Source organism: Eurytemora carolleeae, unplaced genomic scaffold (genome assembly GCF_000591075.1).
Source record: "Eurytemora carolleeae unplaced genomic scaffold, Eaff_2.0 scaffold137, whole genome shotgun sequence".
Taxonomy (NCBI): domain Eukaryota; kingdom Metazoa; phylum Arthropoda; class Copepoda; order Calanoida; family Temoridae; genus Eurytemora; species Eurytemora carolleeae.
The window spans coordinates 347,933-367,142 of NW_019396143.1; the positions used below are offsets into that span (position 1 = coordinate 347,933).

The 19,210-nt window shown below is 31.1% G+C and overlaps 1 protein-coding gene across 1 annotated transcript; it reads left to right on the plus strand.

Moving 5' to 3' along the window:
* The first annotated feature begins 2,424 nt into the window (after positions 1–2,424).
* Positions 2,425–19,146, plus strand: LOC111696256 (uncharacterized). The gene is made up of 15 exons (XM_023465813.1): positions 2,425–2,478; positions 4,111–4,150; positions 5,406–5,483; positions 5,837–5,921; positions 7,434–7,524; positions 9,512–9,573; positions 10,688–10,789; positions 10,941–11,012; positions 12,119–12,184; positions 12,896–12,969; positions 14,242–14,329; positions 15,346–15,465; positions 17,383–17,486; positions 17,982–18,074; positions 18,675–19,146. Exons 4-15 carry the CDS (start codon positions 5,907–5,909, stop codon positions 18,835–18,837), a joined length of 1,050 nt encoding a protein of 349 aa, XP_023321581.1. The 5' UTR covers positions 2,425–2,478; positions 4,111–4,150; positions 5,406–5,483; positions 5,837–5,906; the 3' UTR covers positions 18,838–19,146.
* Positions 19,147–19,210: the final 64 nt, after the last annotated feature.

Genomic DNA, 19,210 nt, shown 5'->3' on the forward strand with positions numbered 1-19,210 from the left:
CCCCCCCTTATAATGATATATACACAGTTTAACCCAGAGATTTTTAAACATCGAAAGAATTTATGAATTATCGTCTTGACTTTTTTTCGATGGTTTTTTATACTTATATTATACGTAAATCTCAGTAATTGCAAAAATAAATAAAAAGCCATGAATATGCGGGAACATATTTACTTTAAAACCTAAATATCTGCAGCATTCCATTATAAGAAAGTTAAGAATACGACATTTTATAAATTCTTCCGATGTCTCTTTATATTTGAACTTAACTGTATATATATATGCTAAACTTTACTTTATATAAGTGGTTTACCTAAATTTCATCTAATTTTTAAAAATATTCCCTGAATACAAAAAATTCTTTGTTCATGTATAAACCAAAATTTGATATTTCAAAAGCAATTTAAAATCGAAATTGTTTAAACTTGGAAATATTCTCTCTCGGGAAATATATAAAGCATCAAAAAAATTTAAATAAAAGTTTAAAGAAAAATTGGAGCCAAACTTTTAAAGATATTAGATCAAACTTTGCTCTCTGTCAATCACTTTTAAAACTTTTCTAATATAACAGTGATGATAACAAAAAATTTAATTATTTTCGATTTTAAAAATCTTTGTGCTGAAATAAGATTTTGAAATATGATAATTCTAATACACATTAACATTATTAAAATACACCTTTCCATCACCACATCACATGAATATATAGAACTAACATGTATTTCAACTTTTAATTGTGGTTTTATCTGTAAGCATCTTCTCTTTGTGCAGTATAAAACAAAAACAAAAAAAGTTTGCGGATTTCATAATATTTTTTCGCGCATTTTCAAAATTTTACAAAAATAAGAAACTTTGAAACACAAATTTTTAAAATTTTATAATTCATAAGCCTTCCCTGGGGTCACGTGAGGTCCCACACAAAATTTGGGCCCGATCGGTTCAGCCGTTTTGACGTTTATTGGATACAAACAAACAGACAGACACCCAAGCTAAATTTATATATAGATAACATAGATACAAAACATGAATATAAATTTATATAACAATAACATATATTTAAAACAATAACATAAACATGATAATAACATGCTTTGAGTGGATTACTGATAATCAACCCCCCTTGGGGAAACCTTCATTATTTAGCTAATTAATTTAATTCCAGGCACTACCTCGAGTTTTCTAATTAATTCTTCACAGAATATATTCATTGAAATACTGTTTAAAGACTATATTATAGAGGACGTGAGTCAGACTCTAATAAAACGCATAGATAACTTCCAGTATATATATTTCTTATAACTTATTACTAGAGGGTTCAGAACTAGAGTCAATATCGATATCGCACATGTAGACTGTAGAGATGATCTCAGTACTAATGCCCCGTATCCGTTCTATCTCATTCTGTTGAATCTTGTGGAACTAGTTTAACGCGGCCAGGCATCGTCTTCCACAATATTGATATTATTTTAAATAACCGACTATAGTTTCAGTAGAAGTAAATATTTCCATTTACTGATAGCGCCAATTTAAGGATTCATGACTCTGATTGGATACTGAGATAGATAGAAATATAGATGTTACCGCCATACTATTTCTATCGGTTCAGAATAGACAACACACACATTACTGAACCCTGATTGGATCAGGCGCTAATGGACTCTCGGCATACAGGAGTGAAACCTGCATGTAAATAGTTTCATGTGTCCAATTCTCAAGGGCAATCACATTATCTAATAAAAGATCAAATGAGAGTCAAAATGTATGGGAAATTAATAACGTTGTGCCATCGTCACTACTATGCCGAGAGTCCATTAGTGCCTGATCCAAAAAGGGTTCAGTTATGTGTTTGTTGTCTATTCTGAACCAATAGAATTAGTATCGCGGTAACATCTATCTGTTAATCTATCTCATTATCCTATTCGAGATGAAATCTTCAATCGGCGCTATAACAGAAAATGGAAATATTTACTTCGACTGAAACTACAGCATGACCAAAGTTATGTTGAGTAATATTTAGTCTCCGAAGTTTTCACTGAAAAGATAATTTTAGAACTCATGAAGCAAGGTACTAATGCAAGGAAAGTTAATTGCGGTTGTGTATACTCTGCGTACATATTGAAACCAGTTCTCTCTTGGCGGAATTTGTAAACAAGAATAGATGCATCAGTGTTCGTTTAGTATCCAAGGAGTATTAAAGCACTTAATATTGATAATTTTGATAATTCACATAATAGTTTCCTATAACCCAGAATATTTCGGAATTCGTCTTGTGTTTACTTTTCCGTCCTAAGACAGTGCACTGCAGTACAAAAAATGCGTACACCTCTGAAATGACTTTTCTTGCAACAGTACCTTGTCATGAAGGAAGCTTTATAATAATAGCTCAAAGCTAACTTTTTAAATGTGTAATTATCTTGTTATTTAGGCTGCTAGGAGACAAGAACAGAGAGGGGGAGGAATTGACAGAAACTGTTTCAGGAACATTTTAAATTTGATTTTTTCAAGAGAGCATTCTGTTGATATTTACTATTTAAAAAACCTTCTCAAATTCCAGTGAAAGGTTGCGTGAATGTATTTTCATTAGTTTCTTAGTAAATTTTCCCCAAAAGTGGGTAGACATTTTTCTAAATATTCATAAACAACAAGACCCGGAATTTATTGATTGTTAATTAGACTCCATTATATATATCTCTGGTAACTTTAAACGCACAATAAAGGCAGACCACATTTTGGAATTGGCATATTTGTAAAATTTGATTGTAAAGTCGTCTTTTTAACTTTAAACTTTAACTTTTTGATTAGGACTTTATATGTTATATCTCTGCAGGCGATAACGCTAATTCTTTTTAAAAGTTATTAGCACACACTTGTATGCGATTCCATTATCGCCTGATCCAATCAGGGTTCATAGTGTGTTTGTTGTCTATTCTGAACCAATAGAAATTGCATGCATGGCAGCATCATCTATCTTTCTATCTATCTCATTATCCAATTCAAGTCCTATATTTAATTTGCCGACCTACTTTGTTAAATTTATTAAAAGTAATGTTTCTAAATATTTTTCGTGTTTAATGGTTACTAGCTGAAGGGCCAGGCTGCCCGTAAAATTTTTTTTTTTTTAATTTTAACTTTTGATAAATGCAAAATGCGTTACGCACAGGGTACCCATGGGTTCAGACCATTCCGTCCAGCTGTTTGACCGGCTATTGGGAACATATTTACGAATGTTTTGTTTTATTATATTTGCAAAATCGTCTGTAGCTCTGAGCTGGGAACTTTAGAATGGTGGATATCGAGATCAATGCTTGATCTTCTCTTTTTCTTAACATCGAGACTAAACTAATCTTGTACATGTATCCTGAGAAGTGCATAAAATTCAACTAATCGGGTGGGAGACGCGTCTTAAAAGCCGGAAAATTTGAAATTTTTCGCGCCATTTAAGACTTATATACAGGAACTGGAGGGACTCCCTCATTTTGAAAACCTGGTTTTTGATTTTCTGTACTATATCCAAAAAAAAGTGGATTAAGCAAGAAATAAAAAGTGTCCTCATTGGATATTCGGATTAAGCAGTCGGGATTTAAAGTATCTCATTCTAAAGTTCCCAGCTCTGATCACATTTTTGTTAGGATATATAACGAAACTAATATTTGTTCAATTATTTGTTTTTATTTTATAAATACAAAATGTTAGAATTTTGTGCGCCCTAAATATTTGTAAATTAATGATTTTAAATGTTTTTGACATTTCATGATTAATGCAACGGAGCGATAGATTTTTCATTAAATATCATAATTTGAAAACTATTAATGATAGATTTTTCATTAAATATCATAATTTGAAAACTATTAATGATAGATTTTTCAATGAATATCATAATTTGAAAACTATTAATGATAGATTTTTCATTAAATATCATAATTTGAAAACTATTAATGATAGATTTTTCAATGAATATCATAATTTGAAAACTATTAATGCTAGATTTTTCAATGAATATCATAATTTGAAAACTATTAATGATAGATTTTTCAATAAATATCATAATTTGAAAACTATTAATGATAGATTTTTCATTAAATATCATAATTTGAAAACTATTAATGATAGAATCTCTGTCCTCCAACTTGGACAACGCCATATCATACAGGTAGAAAATACAGTCAAACACAGAAAACATAAAACCCATAAAAATGAGGATAATAATTAACCAGATAGCTTGAACATCAAATTATTAAATAATATTGGTGATAAATGAAGTACAAAGTAATCGAGTCCCTAGCTATATCTTCTTAACCTGATGGTGTAAACTTTTCATATTTCCAACTTAGATTATTTGATCTTAGTTTGAAATATCAAAGGTTCACGACATCGGGTTGCACAAGTTTGTTGCAAAACTGCCCTGTTAGATATAAAAATATATAATTTTATAATAATCCTGCATACAATATCTACAACTATTTTTCCTAATATTCTGGTTTGTTTAGTTTTCCATAAGTTTTTTTTTCAAATAGTATTTTTCTTTTCTTGTTTGATTAAAAGTAATTAACCATTTAGTTCATTAAGTTCACTGAGAAATTAAGATATTTTCCTTTACAGAAAAGAAAGCAAAAATATTTTTATTATCATTCACTAGATATTCATGGTTTAAAGTTTTCTGCTGTGTAAATGTTATTTTTTCTTAGATAAAGTACTTTAAACGACAATTATTTAGCAACTAGGTCACGCACCTCTGCCCTTTTAGTAAAAGTAAATTGAACCTATATGAAGCATAAAGTCTGACCGCGTCAACCTTGTTGCACCGGCTAGTCCTGTCCATAGAGCTAGGTACAGTACAAACTGGGATCAGAAAGGTTGACCCGGCTCGGAAATTCAAATGTACTACGGCTGCCGTGAGGTGTCTCTGCTCTCGATATTTCAGTGATTTCATTTGGAAAAGACAACTAAAAGGCCAAAAAATCGTTATATATAAAAAATTTAAACATTTGAAATATCTTCTATGTACAAATGCATCAAATTCAGTTAGAAATTCATATGAATGATTAATTTTATTGGAGTTGAGTTTTTGCCATAAACTCTGATTTTTTAATCCCTGTATCTCTGCAACCCGTTCTTGTAGATCTTTGACATTTTATACTAAGAATTCTGACGGATCAAATATTCTAAGTTTGAAATATAAAAAGGTTTACAGCGTCCGGTTGCAAAGATAATGTGATTAGAAAATTTGAATTTTTGGCAAAAACTCAACTTACTTACTTAATTATTTACATTCCGCATGGAATAATGTAATCTGCGAATTTTCACGCTACACTCTTTTCTACAATCTTCGATTCGATATCAGCCTATAGCCCCTTTTAATTTCGTGAACACTCCCTTTAAATCAAATGTTTAATATCTTACTTTAGCCTGGTCTTGAGCCTGCTTGGCCTCCTGTATTTGGTTCACAGCAGTTATGTCACACTTCGTTGGTTCAACGGGGAAAGGTAGATAATGTTTGTATTGTTATATATATTCATTTATTTATTATTCTTTTAATGTTATTTATCTTATAAATCATTAATATTTGTAAAACTATTTTTGTTAAAACCTTTTTCACTATGGTGTGAACTGAACAGGGGAATAATTAATAATAATTAATTATTTTTCTATCTATCTCATTATCCTATTAGAGATGAATTCTTAAATCGGCGCCTAGCAGTATATGGAAATATTTACTTCAACTGAAACTATAGTGGCTACATGACTAATAGTAGTAGTTTGTGATCTCGGTAGCATCTTTAGTTTTAAAAATGTATAGGCATGCAGTTTCCATATTTATCCTGCTTTGTTTGTTTAGGTATCCGACCCTCTGCTTCTCTCCATCAGAGCTGAAAACATTCCTTAGCAGGATCCAGGCAACTGAACCAATGTGTAATATCAAGGTATATGCATTTACCATTATTTCTCTATTAGTATTATCCCCCAGAAAAATGTAGAAAAATTTACATTTTTTACAAAAGTTTTCTTTCACAAGAAACCGCCCCCCCCCCCCTCCAGGCCCTGACCTATGAGAAATCACTTTTGGGAAGCTTTTATAGATTTTTTTTAACTTTCGTGGGGCCTGTTTTAGTATTATTAAACCTTTTTTTCAAAGTTTAATTGGGTAACTTTTAATTTTTTTCAACAATGAAACAGTTTTATTTTTATATTTTTAATCTTTCGAAACAAGTTTTTCGTGTATAATACACATTATATAGTACCATCATGCAAGCAGGAGAAAACATATATTTCTAAAATTTCAAATCATTTGAGACATTTTCTCAGAAAGACAATTCAATTACGAGAAGAATAACTAAGAATTTGAGTATTTGCAACAAAATTTGATTTTCTAGTCCTTTTATCGAATTGCAACCACATTTCGTAGATCTTTCAAGCTATGAATCCTATTAGATATAAAAGAGTGTGCAGTGTAAACAGACCCAGTTTACTAAATGAGTGATTTAGTGAGTGTCTGGTAAATCAATTTGCTTAGTAACAACATCAAATACACTCAAGTATTGCTACACAGTTGTATTCCTGTTCCGTTGTTTCCTGGTTATCACTGTACATGGATACATTTAATACACTCAAGTATTGCTACACAGTTGTATTCCTGTTCCATTGTTTCCTGGTTATCACTGTACATGGATAGATTTAATACATTCAAGTATTGCTCCACAGTTTCTTCCTGTTCCATTGTTTCCTGGTTATCGCTGTACATGGATAGATTTTGTTTCGCTACTTAGCGAATTCCCTAAAGACCTGATGAAACTTATAAGTACCGAGTGGTATTTCTCTGGATAGGATTGTAAGGCTTCCTTCTCTCAACGCTCTCCATAACAAAAGGATGATAATAAGGTTCCGAACGTTTATTTCTCTAAGCCTTCAATCTAAATAATCTTTTATAAGCCTACAGAAAAAGCATTGAGTGACAAATCATACAAATACAGCAATAAATCCACTCAGGCATTAAAAAACTGTGGCAAGGAACCCATACATTACATTATACAATATCAACCATAACCGAACATAAATAAACAAGATTCATATAAATATAATCATAATTACCGCAGTGGTCCTAGAATCTCACACGGTTTTAATAATCGACGAACTTTACATGAAATACAACTATATACTGAAGTAGAAACTGCTCGCTCCCACGCAGAGAACTTGCGCATGCGTAGTCGGACTGAAAACAGCTTCTAAAACTAATTCTTCACAATACGTTCTGTACAGATCCTCAGGGGGAACTCAGAGAATCACAGGGGTATCACATAGACTTTATGAACGCAGCGTAGCTCGCGTAACAGATTTAATACATTCAAGTATTGCTACACAGTTGTCCTCCTATTCCATTGTTTCCTGGTTATCACTGTACATGGATAGATTTTTTAAAAATTTTCTACTTTGTTTAGGTGAGTGGAGGCCAATGCTTCCCCCCAAACAGAACCACACTAACCAAGGACTTTGTTCCACACCTCTGGACAGAGTTCACCGAATCCATAGGTATAGTTAACTGGGTACAAGATCTGTACATAGTTATAGTTAACTGGGTACAAGATCTGTACATAGTTATAGTTAACTGAGTACAATATCTGTACATAGGTATAGTTAACTGGGTACAAGATCTGTACATAGGTATAGTTAACTAGGTACAAGAACTGTACATAGGTATAGTTAACTGGGTACAAGATCTGTACAATGTATGTATATTGTCTGTACAAAATAAAGTGTACATTTATGTAAATATTCTGTAAAATAATTTAAATTGAATGTAATTAAATAAGAATGTTTGTAGGTATGTATAATATATGTAAAATTTATTTGTTATTTTTTGGGTATCTGTACAATGTATTTACTGTTTGTAAAATGTAATACAATGCACTATGTATATGTGTAATGTACGTGGGCACTGCATACACAATACAATTTATGTAGGACGAATGTACATAATTGTGTACAATGTTTAACGTGTACCTCTAAGTGTTCAATGTACCGTCAGTGTAAACGGTAGTAATTTAAGTAATTTAAGTGAGAAAGCTTCATAAAAATGTCAAAATATACACAAATACAAAATATAAGACAATTTTTTTGTACAACTCAACTCCTTCTAGACATTTCTAATCTTCCTTTTTTCCAATCCAATGCTTTTAAACCTTACTGCCCTAAAAGCCAATATTGGAAAACACTAGATAGATTTACAATATTGTACAGTAGTTTCCAACATGACTTAACGCGAACTTCACTCTTGAACTCGGAACTCGGATGTCAGGAAGTGTTTCATCGTCGCAACGAGATTTCCTCTCTACTAATTATCAGACAAACGAGAATGCAATTCTACGAACTACACATTTGTGAGGTCTGAACAAGTGTACTTTTGTAGTTCGGATAAACACTTTTCACAAATCAAATTTACTACTCGTAGAAATATACTTTATACTTTACACCCAATAAACATGGAATTCAGTGACGAATTCGATAAAGTTTTTTTTAAATAATTCTTTGATTTAGTACAGTGATACCTACTGAGAAAGCTGTAATCCGTAAGTGTTTCGTCTTCTATGTTCACATTTTGTTTGTTTATGTTTTGACTGCATACGGTTGTATCTTAGTAAAAAAAGAAAATTGCAGTATAAAAACCGCTGTTCATCTTGCGGAGACATTATAGACACATCTTTACAGTCTTGTACCCTTTTCATAAAATAAACTCTAGCAGACATAATAATATTATGGCTTTTGAAATTAGGTATTACAATGCTAATTCGTAACAAAGACGATATCCAATTCGTCACTGAATTCCCATGTTTTTGGGACACCCTGTGCTTTTGAAGAGTCGAAAGCCCGCAAACAAGAATTTTGTAAAAATCTCTTAAATTTATGAGATATATTTTGCAAAGTACAACTTATGGGGAATATTATTATCTCCAAAATAGAAATGAATGGACAATATGGAAAGACGGTAATAAAAATACTGTCAAACTAAAAATTTAATCCAATCTTTACAAGATACAGAATACAGGATGCAGGATACAGGATATAGGATACAAAAATAAATAATAAATACTATATGATACATGATACAGAATACATAATACAAAATAAAGTAGTAAATGACACATGATACAGGATACAAGATACAGAATACAGAATAAAGGAATAAACTGTACTTGTTAAAGGATACAAAATAAAGGAAGAAATGGTATATGATAGAGGATATAGGATATAGAATACAAAAATAAAGGTTAAGAGGGACAGGAAATAGGATAAGTACACAGGATACAAAATTAAGGTTAAATATACAGGATAAAAAAATGAAAATCTAGAATAGAATACAAGATACAAATAAATGCAAATGACTTCGTACACAGGATACAGAATTGATTGATAATACAAGTTTAAGAACGGATGTTTTATTTTATAAAATGCAATTTTCTTGCAAAAGAAGAATTTTTTTTGTAGAATTATTTTAATTAACATTTTTGTAATTTTCTAGATGTGGTTGGAGCCCGTAAGAACAGGATTGAATCTGCTATTAATATATCGGATGTGCTAGAGGTAAGCAGAATTCATTTTTGTAATTTACAACCGCAAATCATCACTAAGCACCTGCATGAGTTTTTGCGACACACTCTGATTTTATAATCCCTATATCCTTCCAATAAATGTCGTAGACCTATAAGTGAAATTGTTACCAATTATGTTAGACACAATTATCTAATTATCAAAGATATTCAGAGTGCACCATCAGGTTGCAACCTTATGGTGCTTTGAAAGTTTGCGTCAAAAACTTTGTTTGTGATGATTTGTGGTTGCAAAGCTAATTTTTATATTTACTCTTTTCCTTCAGATAAAACAATTTCCGAAAACATTATTTTATACAAATGTGATGAAAACAATTTAAAAGTTTAAGTTTGTTTTATCTTTGCAAAGAGCTGAAACTAATGTATTTATCAATAATGAAATGCCAGCATTGATTAGCCTTTACAAACTTTGAATTAAGCATCAAATACAATTTCTTAAAATATACATTATTAGGCTTTTAGGGCGCTTCGCGCCCATCTTCTGTTTCAACTTTTTTTGAGGTTTTATCTGTGAGCATCTTCTCTTTGTACAGTATGAAACAATAACAAAACAAAAAAGTTTGCGGATTTCATAATATTTTTTCGCGCATTTTCAAAATTTTACAAAAATGAAAAACTTTTAAACACAAAATTTAAATTTTGATCATTCCTTCCCTGGGGCCACGTGAGGTCCCACACAAAATTTGAGCCCAATTGGTTCAGCTTTTTTGACGCTTATTGGATACAAACAAACAAACAGAGAAGCCAAATTTATATATAGAAGACACAATACATTTTATCGAGTAACATATGGGATTTGACGTTTTTATATAAAAAAGAGGTGCAACCATTTACCACAAACTCTCATTTCCTTATCCCTATATCTTTACATGGTGACAATAATGATCAAATCTATTCAATTTTAATTAATAGAACTGCCCACTCAACACTAACTTCTATATCTTTGCAACTAGATGGTGCCAATATTGATTCAATCCAAGATTGGTAATTGTTTTGTTGCTCTAACTGCTTCATTGTAAGTGAAAAGTTAGAAATAGCGAACTGTCAATTCCAAGCATGATAGAAAAACTTCACTTTTTGTTATGTAGGAGCTGCTGAGAAAGAACAAAGTGTTCATCATGGATATCTCCATCGATCTGATGCCAGAGGATAGGCTTAGCTCCAGAAATACTCACAAATTCGTCTCCAAGGTTCGATTGTTTAGTCGTCGTCGTATATATCAATATAATGAAGACGACCTTCAATTTCAATTTTTGATTTTTACCAAGCTTTCAACCAGCATGGATACACATAAACATGGAAACAAAGAGAAGATGCCAACTATTTATACTTTTTTTCTAGGTTTTGGATACAGCTTCGACCAAGTTTCGGAACACCACTTCGGCATCTTACAATATTCAGATACCGACAATAGTAAGTTTTTTTATTCAGATACCGACAATAGTAATTTTTTTATTCAGATACCGACAATAGTAAGTTTTTTTATTCAGATACCGACAATAGTAAGTTTTTTTTATTTAGATACCGACAATAGTAAGTTTTTTTATTCAGTTACAGACACTAATAAGTTTTTTTATTCAGATACCGAAAATAGTAAGTTTTTTATTCAGATACCGACAATTGTAAGTTTTTTTATTCAGATACCGACAATAGTAAGTTTTTTTATTCAGATACCGACAATAGTAAGTTTTTTTTATTAGATTTAACAGTTCTGTCCTTATCCCTGCAAGCTGCGACTTCCGATTACATTTTGACCATTTAAACATACATTATCTCCCTTTCTTTTTTGCACTTTTTTGTTAACATGTGTTTAAAGGACAACAAAGATATCTCCGACATTTTAAAATTGAAAAGAATTTAAAACTTGAGAGAATCAAGCAATGCAGGATATTAAATCAAAATTAAATAAATTTGTAGATTAATAAAATATCGAGATCAAGTATCAAGCTCAGAAGAATTACAGCCATGAGAAATATTTCTTAAAAGGAAATCTAAGTCAAACAAGAAAAAAAAGTTATTTTGATGAAAACAAATCCCTCTTTTCTCTCTTTTTAATTTGTTCCAAATTGTAAATACATCTAAAAAACAATTGCTAAAACGTTATTTAGTCTTGTCTTTCATGAAAACACTTCAGCATAGTTTAATAAGGATTATGACGTAAACAGTGCAAACTTTTTGTGCCCACTTCGTCTTTTGTAATCTCTAAAGCCGGAGTATTCATTTAATAAATCCTAAAATTAAATTCAAGTAAAAAATATCATATTTGTAGGTCGTCTTTGTTGCTAGATAGTATAGAATTTCTGCTATTTTTTTTGGCAGCATTTTATCTCCAAAATCAAAAAAATTAAAACTCCCCTCTCCTCCCTACCCAACTTAGGCCATCTAGCATAAAATTATTTAATGTTTGTTAAAAGTTGTTAACGATATGTGAAGTGGTTGAACTTAGTCCCTGTAGTTCAAAAACTTCTCGCTATTCATTAAATTTGAATAAAGGGGTTTGCTAACTATATCTGATTAAGTCGAGCAGTTTGGAGATACGAACCCCTATACAGCTTAAAGACGGAGCCCTTGCAACACAACCAGAGGTGAAAATTTAAAAAAGTTGTATCTATATATAAATTTGGCTTGCCTGTTTGGGTGTGTCTGTTTGTTTGTATCCAATAAACGTCAAAACGGCTGAACCGATCGGGCCCAAATTTTTTGTGGGACGTCACGTGACCACAGGGAAGGTTTATGAATAATAAAAAAATGTGTTTTAAATGTTTTTAATTTTGTAAAAAAATTTAAATTCTTGAAAACCCGCGATTTTTTTTTAAATCCGCAAAATTTTTTTCTTCTTTGTTTTAAAAAGAACATATTCACAATTTAAATGGAAGATGGGCGCAAAGCGCCCTAAACGCCTAGAAAGAAAGGCGCGAAGCGCCTTGAATTTCTAGTAGTTAATATATTATTCAGTTTACAAAACATATTTTAAAGTTTTTTATACTTTGTTGCTAGTATTTGCAACACATTAGAGGTTTTCTTTCTTGAATTTTCTATTAAACTAAAAAGTTGTTCAAACCTTTTGGTGAATTAATCAAGAATAAAGAGTTAAAATTATTAACAGGTTCTACTTATTGATTTTAAGTTTGACATTTTTTATAGTTTAAAAACTGTATTACTGTGAGTTTCAATTTTTAATATAGAATTTTGAAATTTAAAAACACTTTTTTTTTTTTTTTAAATCCAAACTTTGTGAATTCAACCAACCAAAATGATTCGAAATTTGAACATGTTATGAATATTAAATATTTTAGGATGATCTGCTAAAAATGAACGGACCTAAGATGTCAGCTATAGTTCATCGTGAACTTGATCTCCCGGCTTTCTGGTAATTTAAACTTTTTCGTTTATATTTTCATATTTAAAGTCACAATCGATGTAATTAAACCTTCTTGTTGACTAAAAATGATTCCTGTTTAAAAGTTGTGGTTTCTCTTTCAGAGTGAATCCCGGAATTTTTACAACTGACACAACAAACATAATTTACAGAATTCAACCTTTTTAAGATTGGAAAAACGATTTTTCCAATTGCCGTTAAAAAAATGGTTGAAATGGTTCCATCGTAAATCTTGTAATATGGGGACTACTTGAAAAAAACCTATTATTATATATATAAACTAAATTACCTCCCTTATTCTTTAGGGGTGGCCTTGTATTTTTAATTAATTTCGGTTCTCTTAATTAAACAGTTTTAATTACAATTTAAATTAATGCAAATTTCAGCAGGTTTCAAAATTTCAATGTTAAAATAAAACAAATTATTTAAATTGTTAATTTTTTTGGCACATATTGATTAACCTAAAGTAGAAAGTACATAATACAACATTTAAAATACAAACAAAATCTTGTTTTAAATGTTTAAGAAGTTCATTTTTTGCTCAATAAAGTGGTTCGTGGCATATATGAAGACAACTTTCAATTTAATTTTGATTTATTTCCAACTTTTAAACTGCAGCATAAATACATATAAACATATAAACCAAAAGAAGCTGTCAATTAAAAAAGCTTATTTTTTTTTACTTGTAAATTTAAATTCGTAAAAAGCTTGTTAACAATTGAAACTTAAATAAAAAAGTCGTCTTCATTGTATTGATATAATCGCCAACCATTTTACAAAACAATGGATTGAAAAATAATAAAATCCCCCCATCCCCCTTTTTAAAAGAAATGCTGAATTCAGCTCTATGCTTGAGATTTTAAGTTTAAATTTGAAAAGAATTTAAAACTTGAGAGAATCAAGCAGAAGAACTAGATATAAAGTGTTTTGTTTTAGCATATATATATATATATATATCTTTATCTATATACAAAGTTGTAATATCTGTTTGTCTGTTTGTTTGTCCGATCATAACTTGGGAACCCTTTATCCGATTTGTCTCAAATTTTGATTAAGGAACTTGGGAAAACCTCAGAAAGAATGTTCATAGCCTGGTTTTAAATATCTAAATTTAGTGGGTCGACGTAAGTGAAAATTTAGTTTACAGGTAAATCGTTCAAGTGCGGGTAAACGGCGGGAGTAACTTTTAGCTAACCTTGGCAGCGCTGGGTTCCCAAGCTAGTAATATTAGTATTATATATATGTATGAAATGTTTTGTCCAGGTACTTTATGTGGAAACAAAGACACTTCCTTCAAGTAATCTCAACCATCTTCCCTCCCCTTGGTATCTTCTTCAACTATCTACTAGAGGTGAATATTTATATAAGTAGTTATCTCAACCATCTTCCCTCCCCTTGATATCTTCTTCAACTATCTACTAGAGGTGAATATTTATATAAGTAGTTATCTCAACCATCTTCCCTCCCCTTGGAATCTTCTTCAACTATCTACTAGAGGTGAATATTTATATAAGTAGTTATTTCTCTGGAGTTTGCAAATTTTTCAAGCATTTTTATTGAACATTTTTTGGAAAGTTTTTCTTAAGGATGCTATTTCATCTTTGCATTCAATCTTTCTAGCCAGATTGAAAAGAAATCCTAGAGTTTAGAACTGCATCTGTGCAATGCAGTTATGCTGGCCTGATCTAATGTAGTGTTTTTTCTTTCATGTTATACTAAAGTTTTAAACAAATTATGTATATAGATTTTATTTGATTCAGCAGAATCAATTCATTCTTTTCCTAAAGATTAAACAGACAAATCAAAAAAGGAAGAAATCCATCAAAAATGGAAACTTTTGATGATCAGAGTTTCTCATTGATTGAGCAAATCCCAAGTTTTGGCCACTATGAGACAGGCTGTTTTTCATACGAGAAAGTTGTGCGATTTTTACATCTACTTCATCTATAATTAAAGAACTTTTTCAAGTTTAAAACTTTTACTGTTTTAGGTTTAATTTTATAAAGTATAAAGATTTGACGGAATTGTTATCTTAATTTTTCAGAGCTGGGAACTAATGAATTGAATACTCTTAATCCCGATTGCTTAAACTGAATATCCATTGTGGACACTTTTAATTTTCTGTTTCATCCACTCTTTTTCTCTGTTTTTTAATAGTCTTACCAGATTTCGACCAATGAGAGTTTTCTCATTAAACAGAGCACAATTTAAAAACTTTCCTGGATTCTGATTGGTTGTTTGGGATTCTGCATACACCACTCTGATTGGTTGAATTTTATATACTTTATACAGTTTTCAGTTCAGAGTCAGGACAAAAGCTCAATCTAACATAAAACAATAAACCATGTTTAAAATCTTGTATTTTAGGATGGATCTCAACGTCACAACCTGGATATCACAATCAAGTACAGTTTTGTTCCCCAGACTGACCCTCCTTACCAGCTGGACAAATCAGTCCCGGATATAGACTTCTCAGAACCACAGAAGGTAGGATACAAGGGGTTGAACCGATCAACGGGTGGAATTTCAAGAGGGCATACTGATCAATGTATGGGACTAGGGTTTCCAACGCAAGTTGATATTACTTGCGCGCAATTGCGAGCTCTATAAACTCCGCGCAATTCGAGCACAGTTGCGCGCAATTCCAATTGGAAACCCTAGATTGGACCGATCAAGTGATGAGACCGATCAAAGGATGAATCGATCAATGTATAGGACCAAAGTGACGGGGGGGNATCAATCTTCAACTTTAACTTAAACTCAACACGTAGTTAATAGTTATATTCAACTTTGAACAAAATTAGGAACCATTGAATCTCTGATATTTTCATTGTAACCCAGGGTCGCAATGTAAGATTTCAATCCTCGGGATGCAAACTAATTGATTGCTGATTTGCAGATTTGCGGATTTACAGATTCGACAACATGAATTAGATTTGATTTCAGAACCTAAAATATTTGTTACAAAAATAAATAGATTTTACAGTTTTTTTTTTAAATCCTAAGAAAGTTTTATTCGTAAATTCAAATCTTATATTTTGCTTAGAAAAATCTCCATTAACTTAGTTTAAAAATTGAAAAAATTACATTTCTTTAATTACGTGATGAAACAAGGATGAAACAAATATATATGGAATATTGTATTGCCTAGGCTTCCCTTGATCTTTTTTAATTCCTCACTACGCTCGTAATGGTTTAGGACCCAACAAGGTCTTGGACATGACACGACAGCATTTACATTTTTTATTGAAATAGACATTTGGGAAATTTCCCAGATACCCAGGAATTTGGGAAATTCTCCAAATTTCTGTAGGTATTTGAGGGCGGTATATTTTTAAGATTTTGGAAATTGGAAATTTCCCAAATCCCTGGGTTTCTGGGAAATTCCTATTTTTGACATTTTTAATAATTGCTGTCACTCCCTCGTCTTGGGAAGCCTCGGCAGTGTAATATTTCCCCTATATTTATTGCATCCTTACAAGGCCTCACTGAAGAGATAAATTATAGTTATAATATAGGTTTATCTTCAACTGAATTGAATAAAACGATCAAATTCATATTTCCTCGGATAAAGCATACAAAGAAATCAAATCAAAATTCCGTCGTTTGAAAAATAATTCTGACATTTTCATGTTAAACACAGTGTGTTTAAGAATATTACTAGAAAGTGAGTTGCAAAATTATTTTAATTTTGTACTTTGTTACTAACCTAATCGATGAACTAAAATATGAATATTTAAGAATGGGCAGTTTTCACATTTTTAAAACGAATTTGATCGTTTTGTTACCGATGAAAACCAATTAAACCAAAATTAAATGAAAAAATGTGCAAAATGTAACAGAAGCCCACTTTTCGTTTGTTGAATTTATCTCAAAATCCATAAAGAAACGAAAACGATTCCCATTCCTTTGCAGGTCTAGCGTAAAATAACTATCCTGCTACTTAGATAAATATCCTGATATTTAGATCACTATCCTGAAATTTAGATCACTATCCTGATATTTAGATCACGATATTTAGATCACTATCCTGATATTTAGATCACTATCCTGATATCTATATCACTATCCTGATATTTAGATCACTTTCCTGAAATTTAGATCACTATCCTGATATTTAGATCACTATCCTGATATTTAGATCACTATTCTGATATCTATATCACTATCCTGATATTTAGATCACTTTCCTGAAATTTAGATCACTATCCTGATATTTAGATCACTATCCAGATATTTAGATCACTATTCTGCAGATATTTAGATCATTATCCTGATATCAAGAAAACTATCCTGATATTTAGATCACTATCCTGATATTTAGATCACTATCCTGATATCAAGAAAACTATCCTGATATTTAGATCACTATCCTGATATTAAGATCACTATCCCGATATTTAGATCACTATCCTGATGCCCTGTGAAAGATTTCTAGTTCCCCGAGACAGTCTCAGTAGAATTATAACTGGGGAAATAGACTGGAGGCAGAACAGACATCTTCGAAGGTATTTTGTTTTATTATAAATATTTTGCTTTATTCTTGATGTTTATGCGGAAGGGAATGTACGTGTTATTCCATGTGGCCCTCCCTCTACTTATAAAGTGATTTACAATGCTACTGCTAATTGAATTTAAAAGCTTTGTCTGATACCAAATGAGAGAACTGTGTTTCTCTTTTTGAAATTTGATTAGTTGAAATTGTGTGATCTCTTTAAAAACGATGCTATTAATTTAACTTCCTTTTATAAGATGAAGATTAAATGGGTGGTATTGTGAATCGATGATGCCAGTTTTAAAATGGAGGGTCCTTTAAAATTATTAATCTTTTAAATTTTGGTTAACTTTTTAATTTTTTAATTTTTTAATTTCATATTTCTGATTTTTAAAAGTGTTATCTGATTTTTGATAATTACATTTCTAGTTTTAAAATCGTTGCTTTTACAATGGTTAAACTAATTACTTCTTAATTTTGAAACAATTATAATTTTTTTTTATTTTAGAACTCCCAGTACTGAGTCATCTCCCCCTATCCTGACTCCCCATACATCAAATATGGCCGCCCTGCTGGAGCGTACTGAAGAATACAGTAGAAGGTGAGCCATAGCCACTGGGCACTAATCTGAGCTATTAGGGTTGTAATAAATCTCGTCGCAATCTTCATACTTATAAACCTGAACACACCTAGATAAATTACTTTGTACATTGTATCCTAACTAACTTCGTCTTACCTGTTTTGCGATTAAGCCTAACTACACTTATCAATAACTTACTGCGCTTGTAAATAACTAGGACTGTTTAGGAACTTAATAGTAACAAATTAAGTTTAGGGTTGCGAGCTGAGTTGGATTGTGTTTATTCTGATTCAATATTTTAATGACGTATTATTGATTGAAGTCCGCGAATATACGTCACATTTAGTTGTGCCGTGAGGTTTCTTTTAATGACTAGTTCTTAGTAAAAAAATCAGTTACCATCAAGCATATTTATCTTAAATTACATATTTAAAAATTCAAACAAAATTAAATTGTTTTTTTTTAAACTACGTTGTAATTTTAAGCAGAAGTAAAAATTAAGCCTTTCTATGTAAATTCGTTTCAAACCTCTAGTTGTAGAGTGGTAAGCGTTTATATCAATGCAATCGCATTGATATATACGATCCAACAACTGTATAATAATATATATTTTCCTCTTAGATCTCGTAATTCGAGCACAGAGGATGCTCCTCACAGGGGGATGGAAGGGGACAGCCCCCCCTCATATACAGCAGTATTTATCAAGGAAGCAGAGGGGCTCACACCCCCACCAGACTATTCGAACTGTAAACCTCCACAGGGGACTTCCAAGTCTTTCTTCTAAATGGACAAAAAGTGACTTATATGAAAAACAATCAAGTGGAAAGTGATTTATTAAAATAATTTGATATGTTGTGTATTAAATGTATAATATTGTTTTAATGTTGGATGTTTTTGTTGCGTATTCCTGTTGATATTTAATCTAAATCAAAAGCAACCCCCAAAATTAGAGCAAAATCAACTCTTAAAATACCAGCAATTAAATCTTTTTCAGTGACAGTTTTTTTTTCAAAAGAAACTTACGCTGTATTTATATTAACTGCAAAAAGGAATTTATAATTTAACTTTTAAATTCCGTTTAGGAGCAATTAAATCAATTGGGGCAAGTGGTACCGGATGATTTTTTCTAAAAATACAAAGCTACTTGTTGAGTTCGA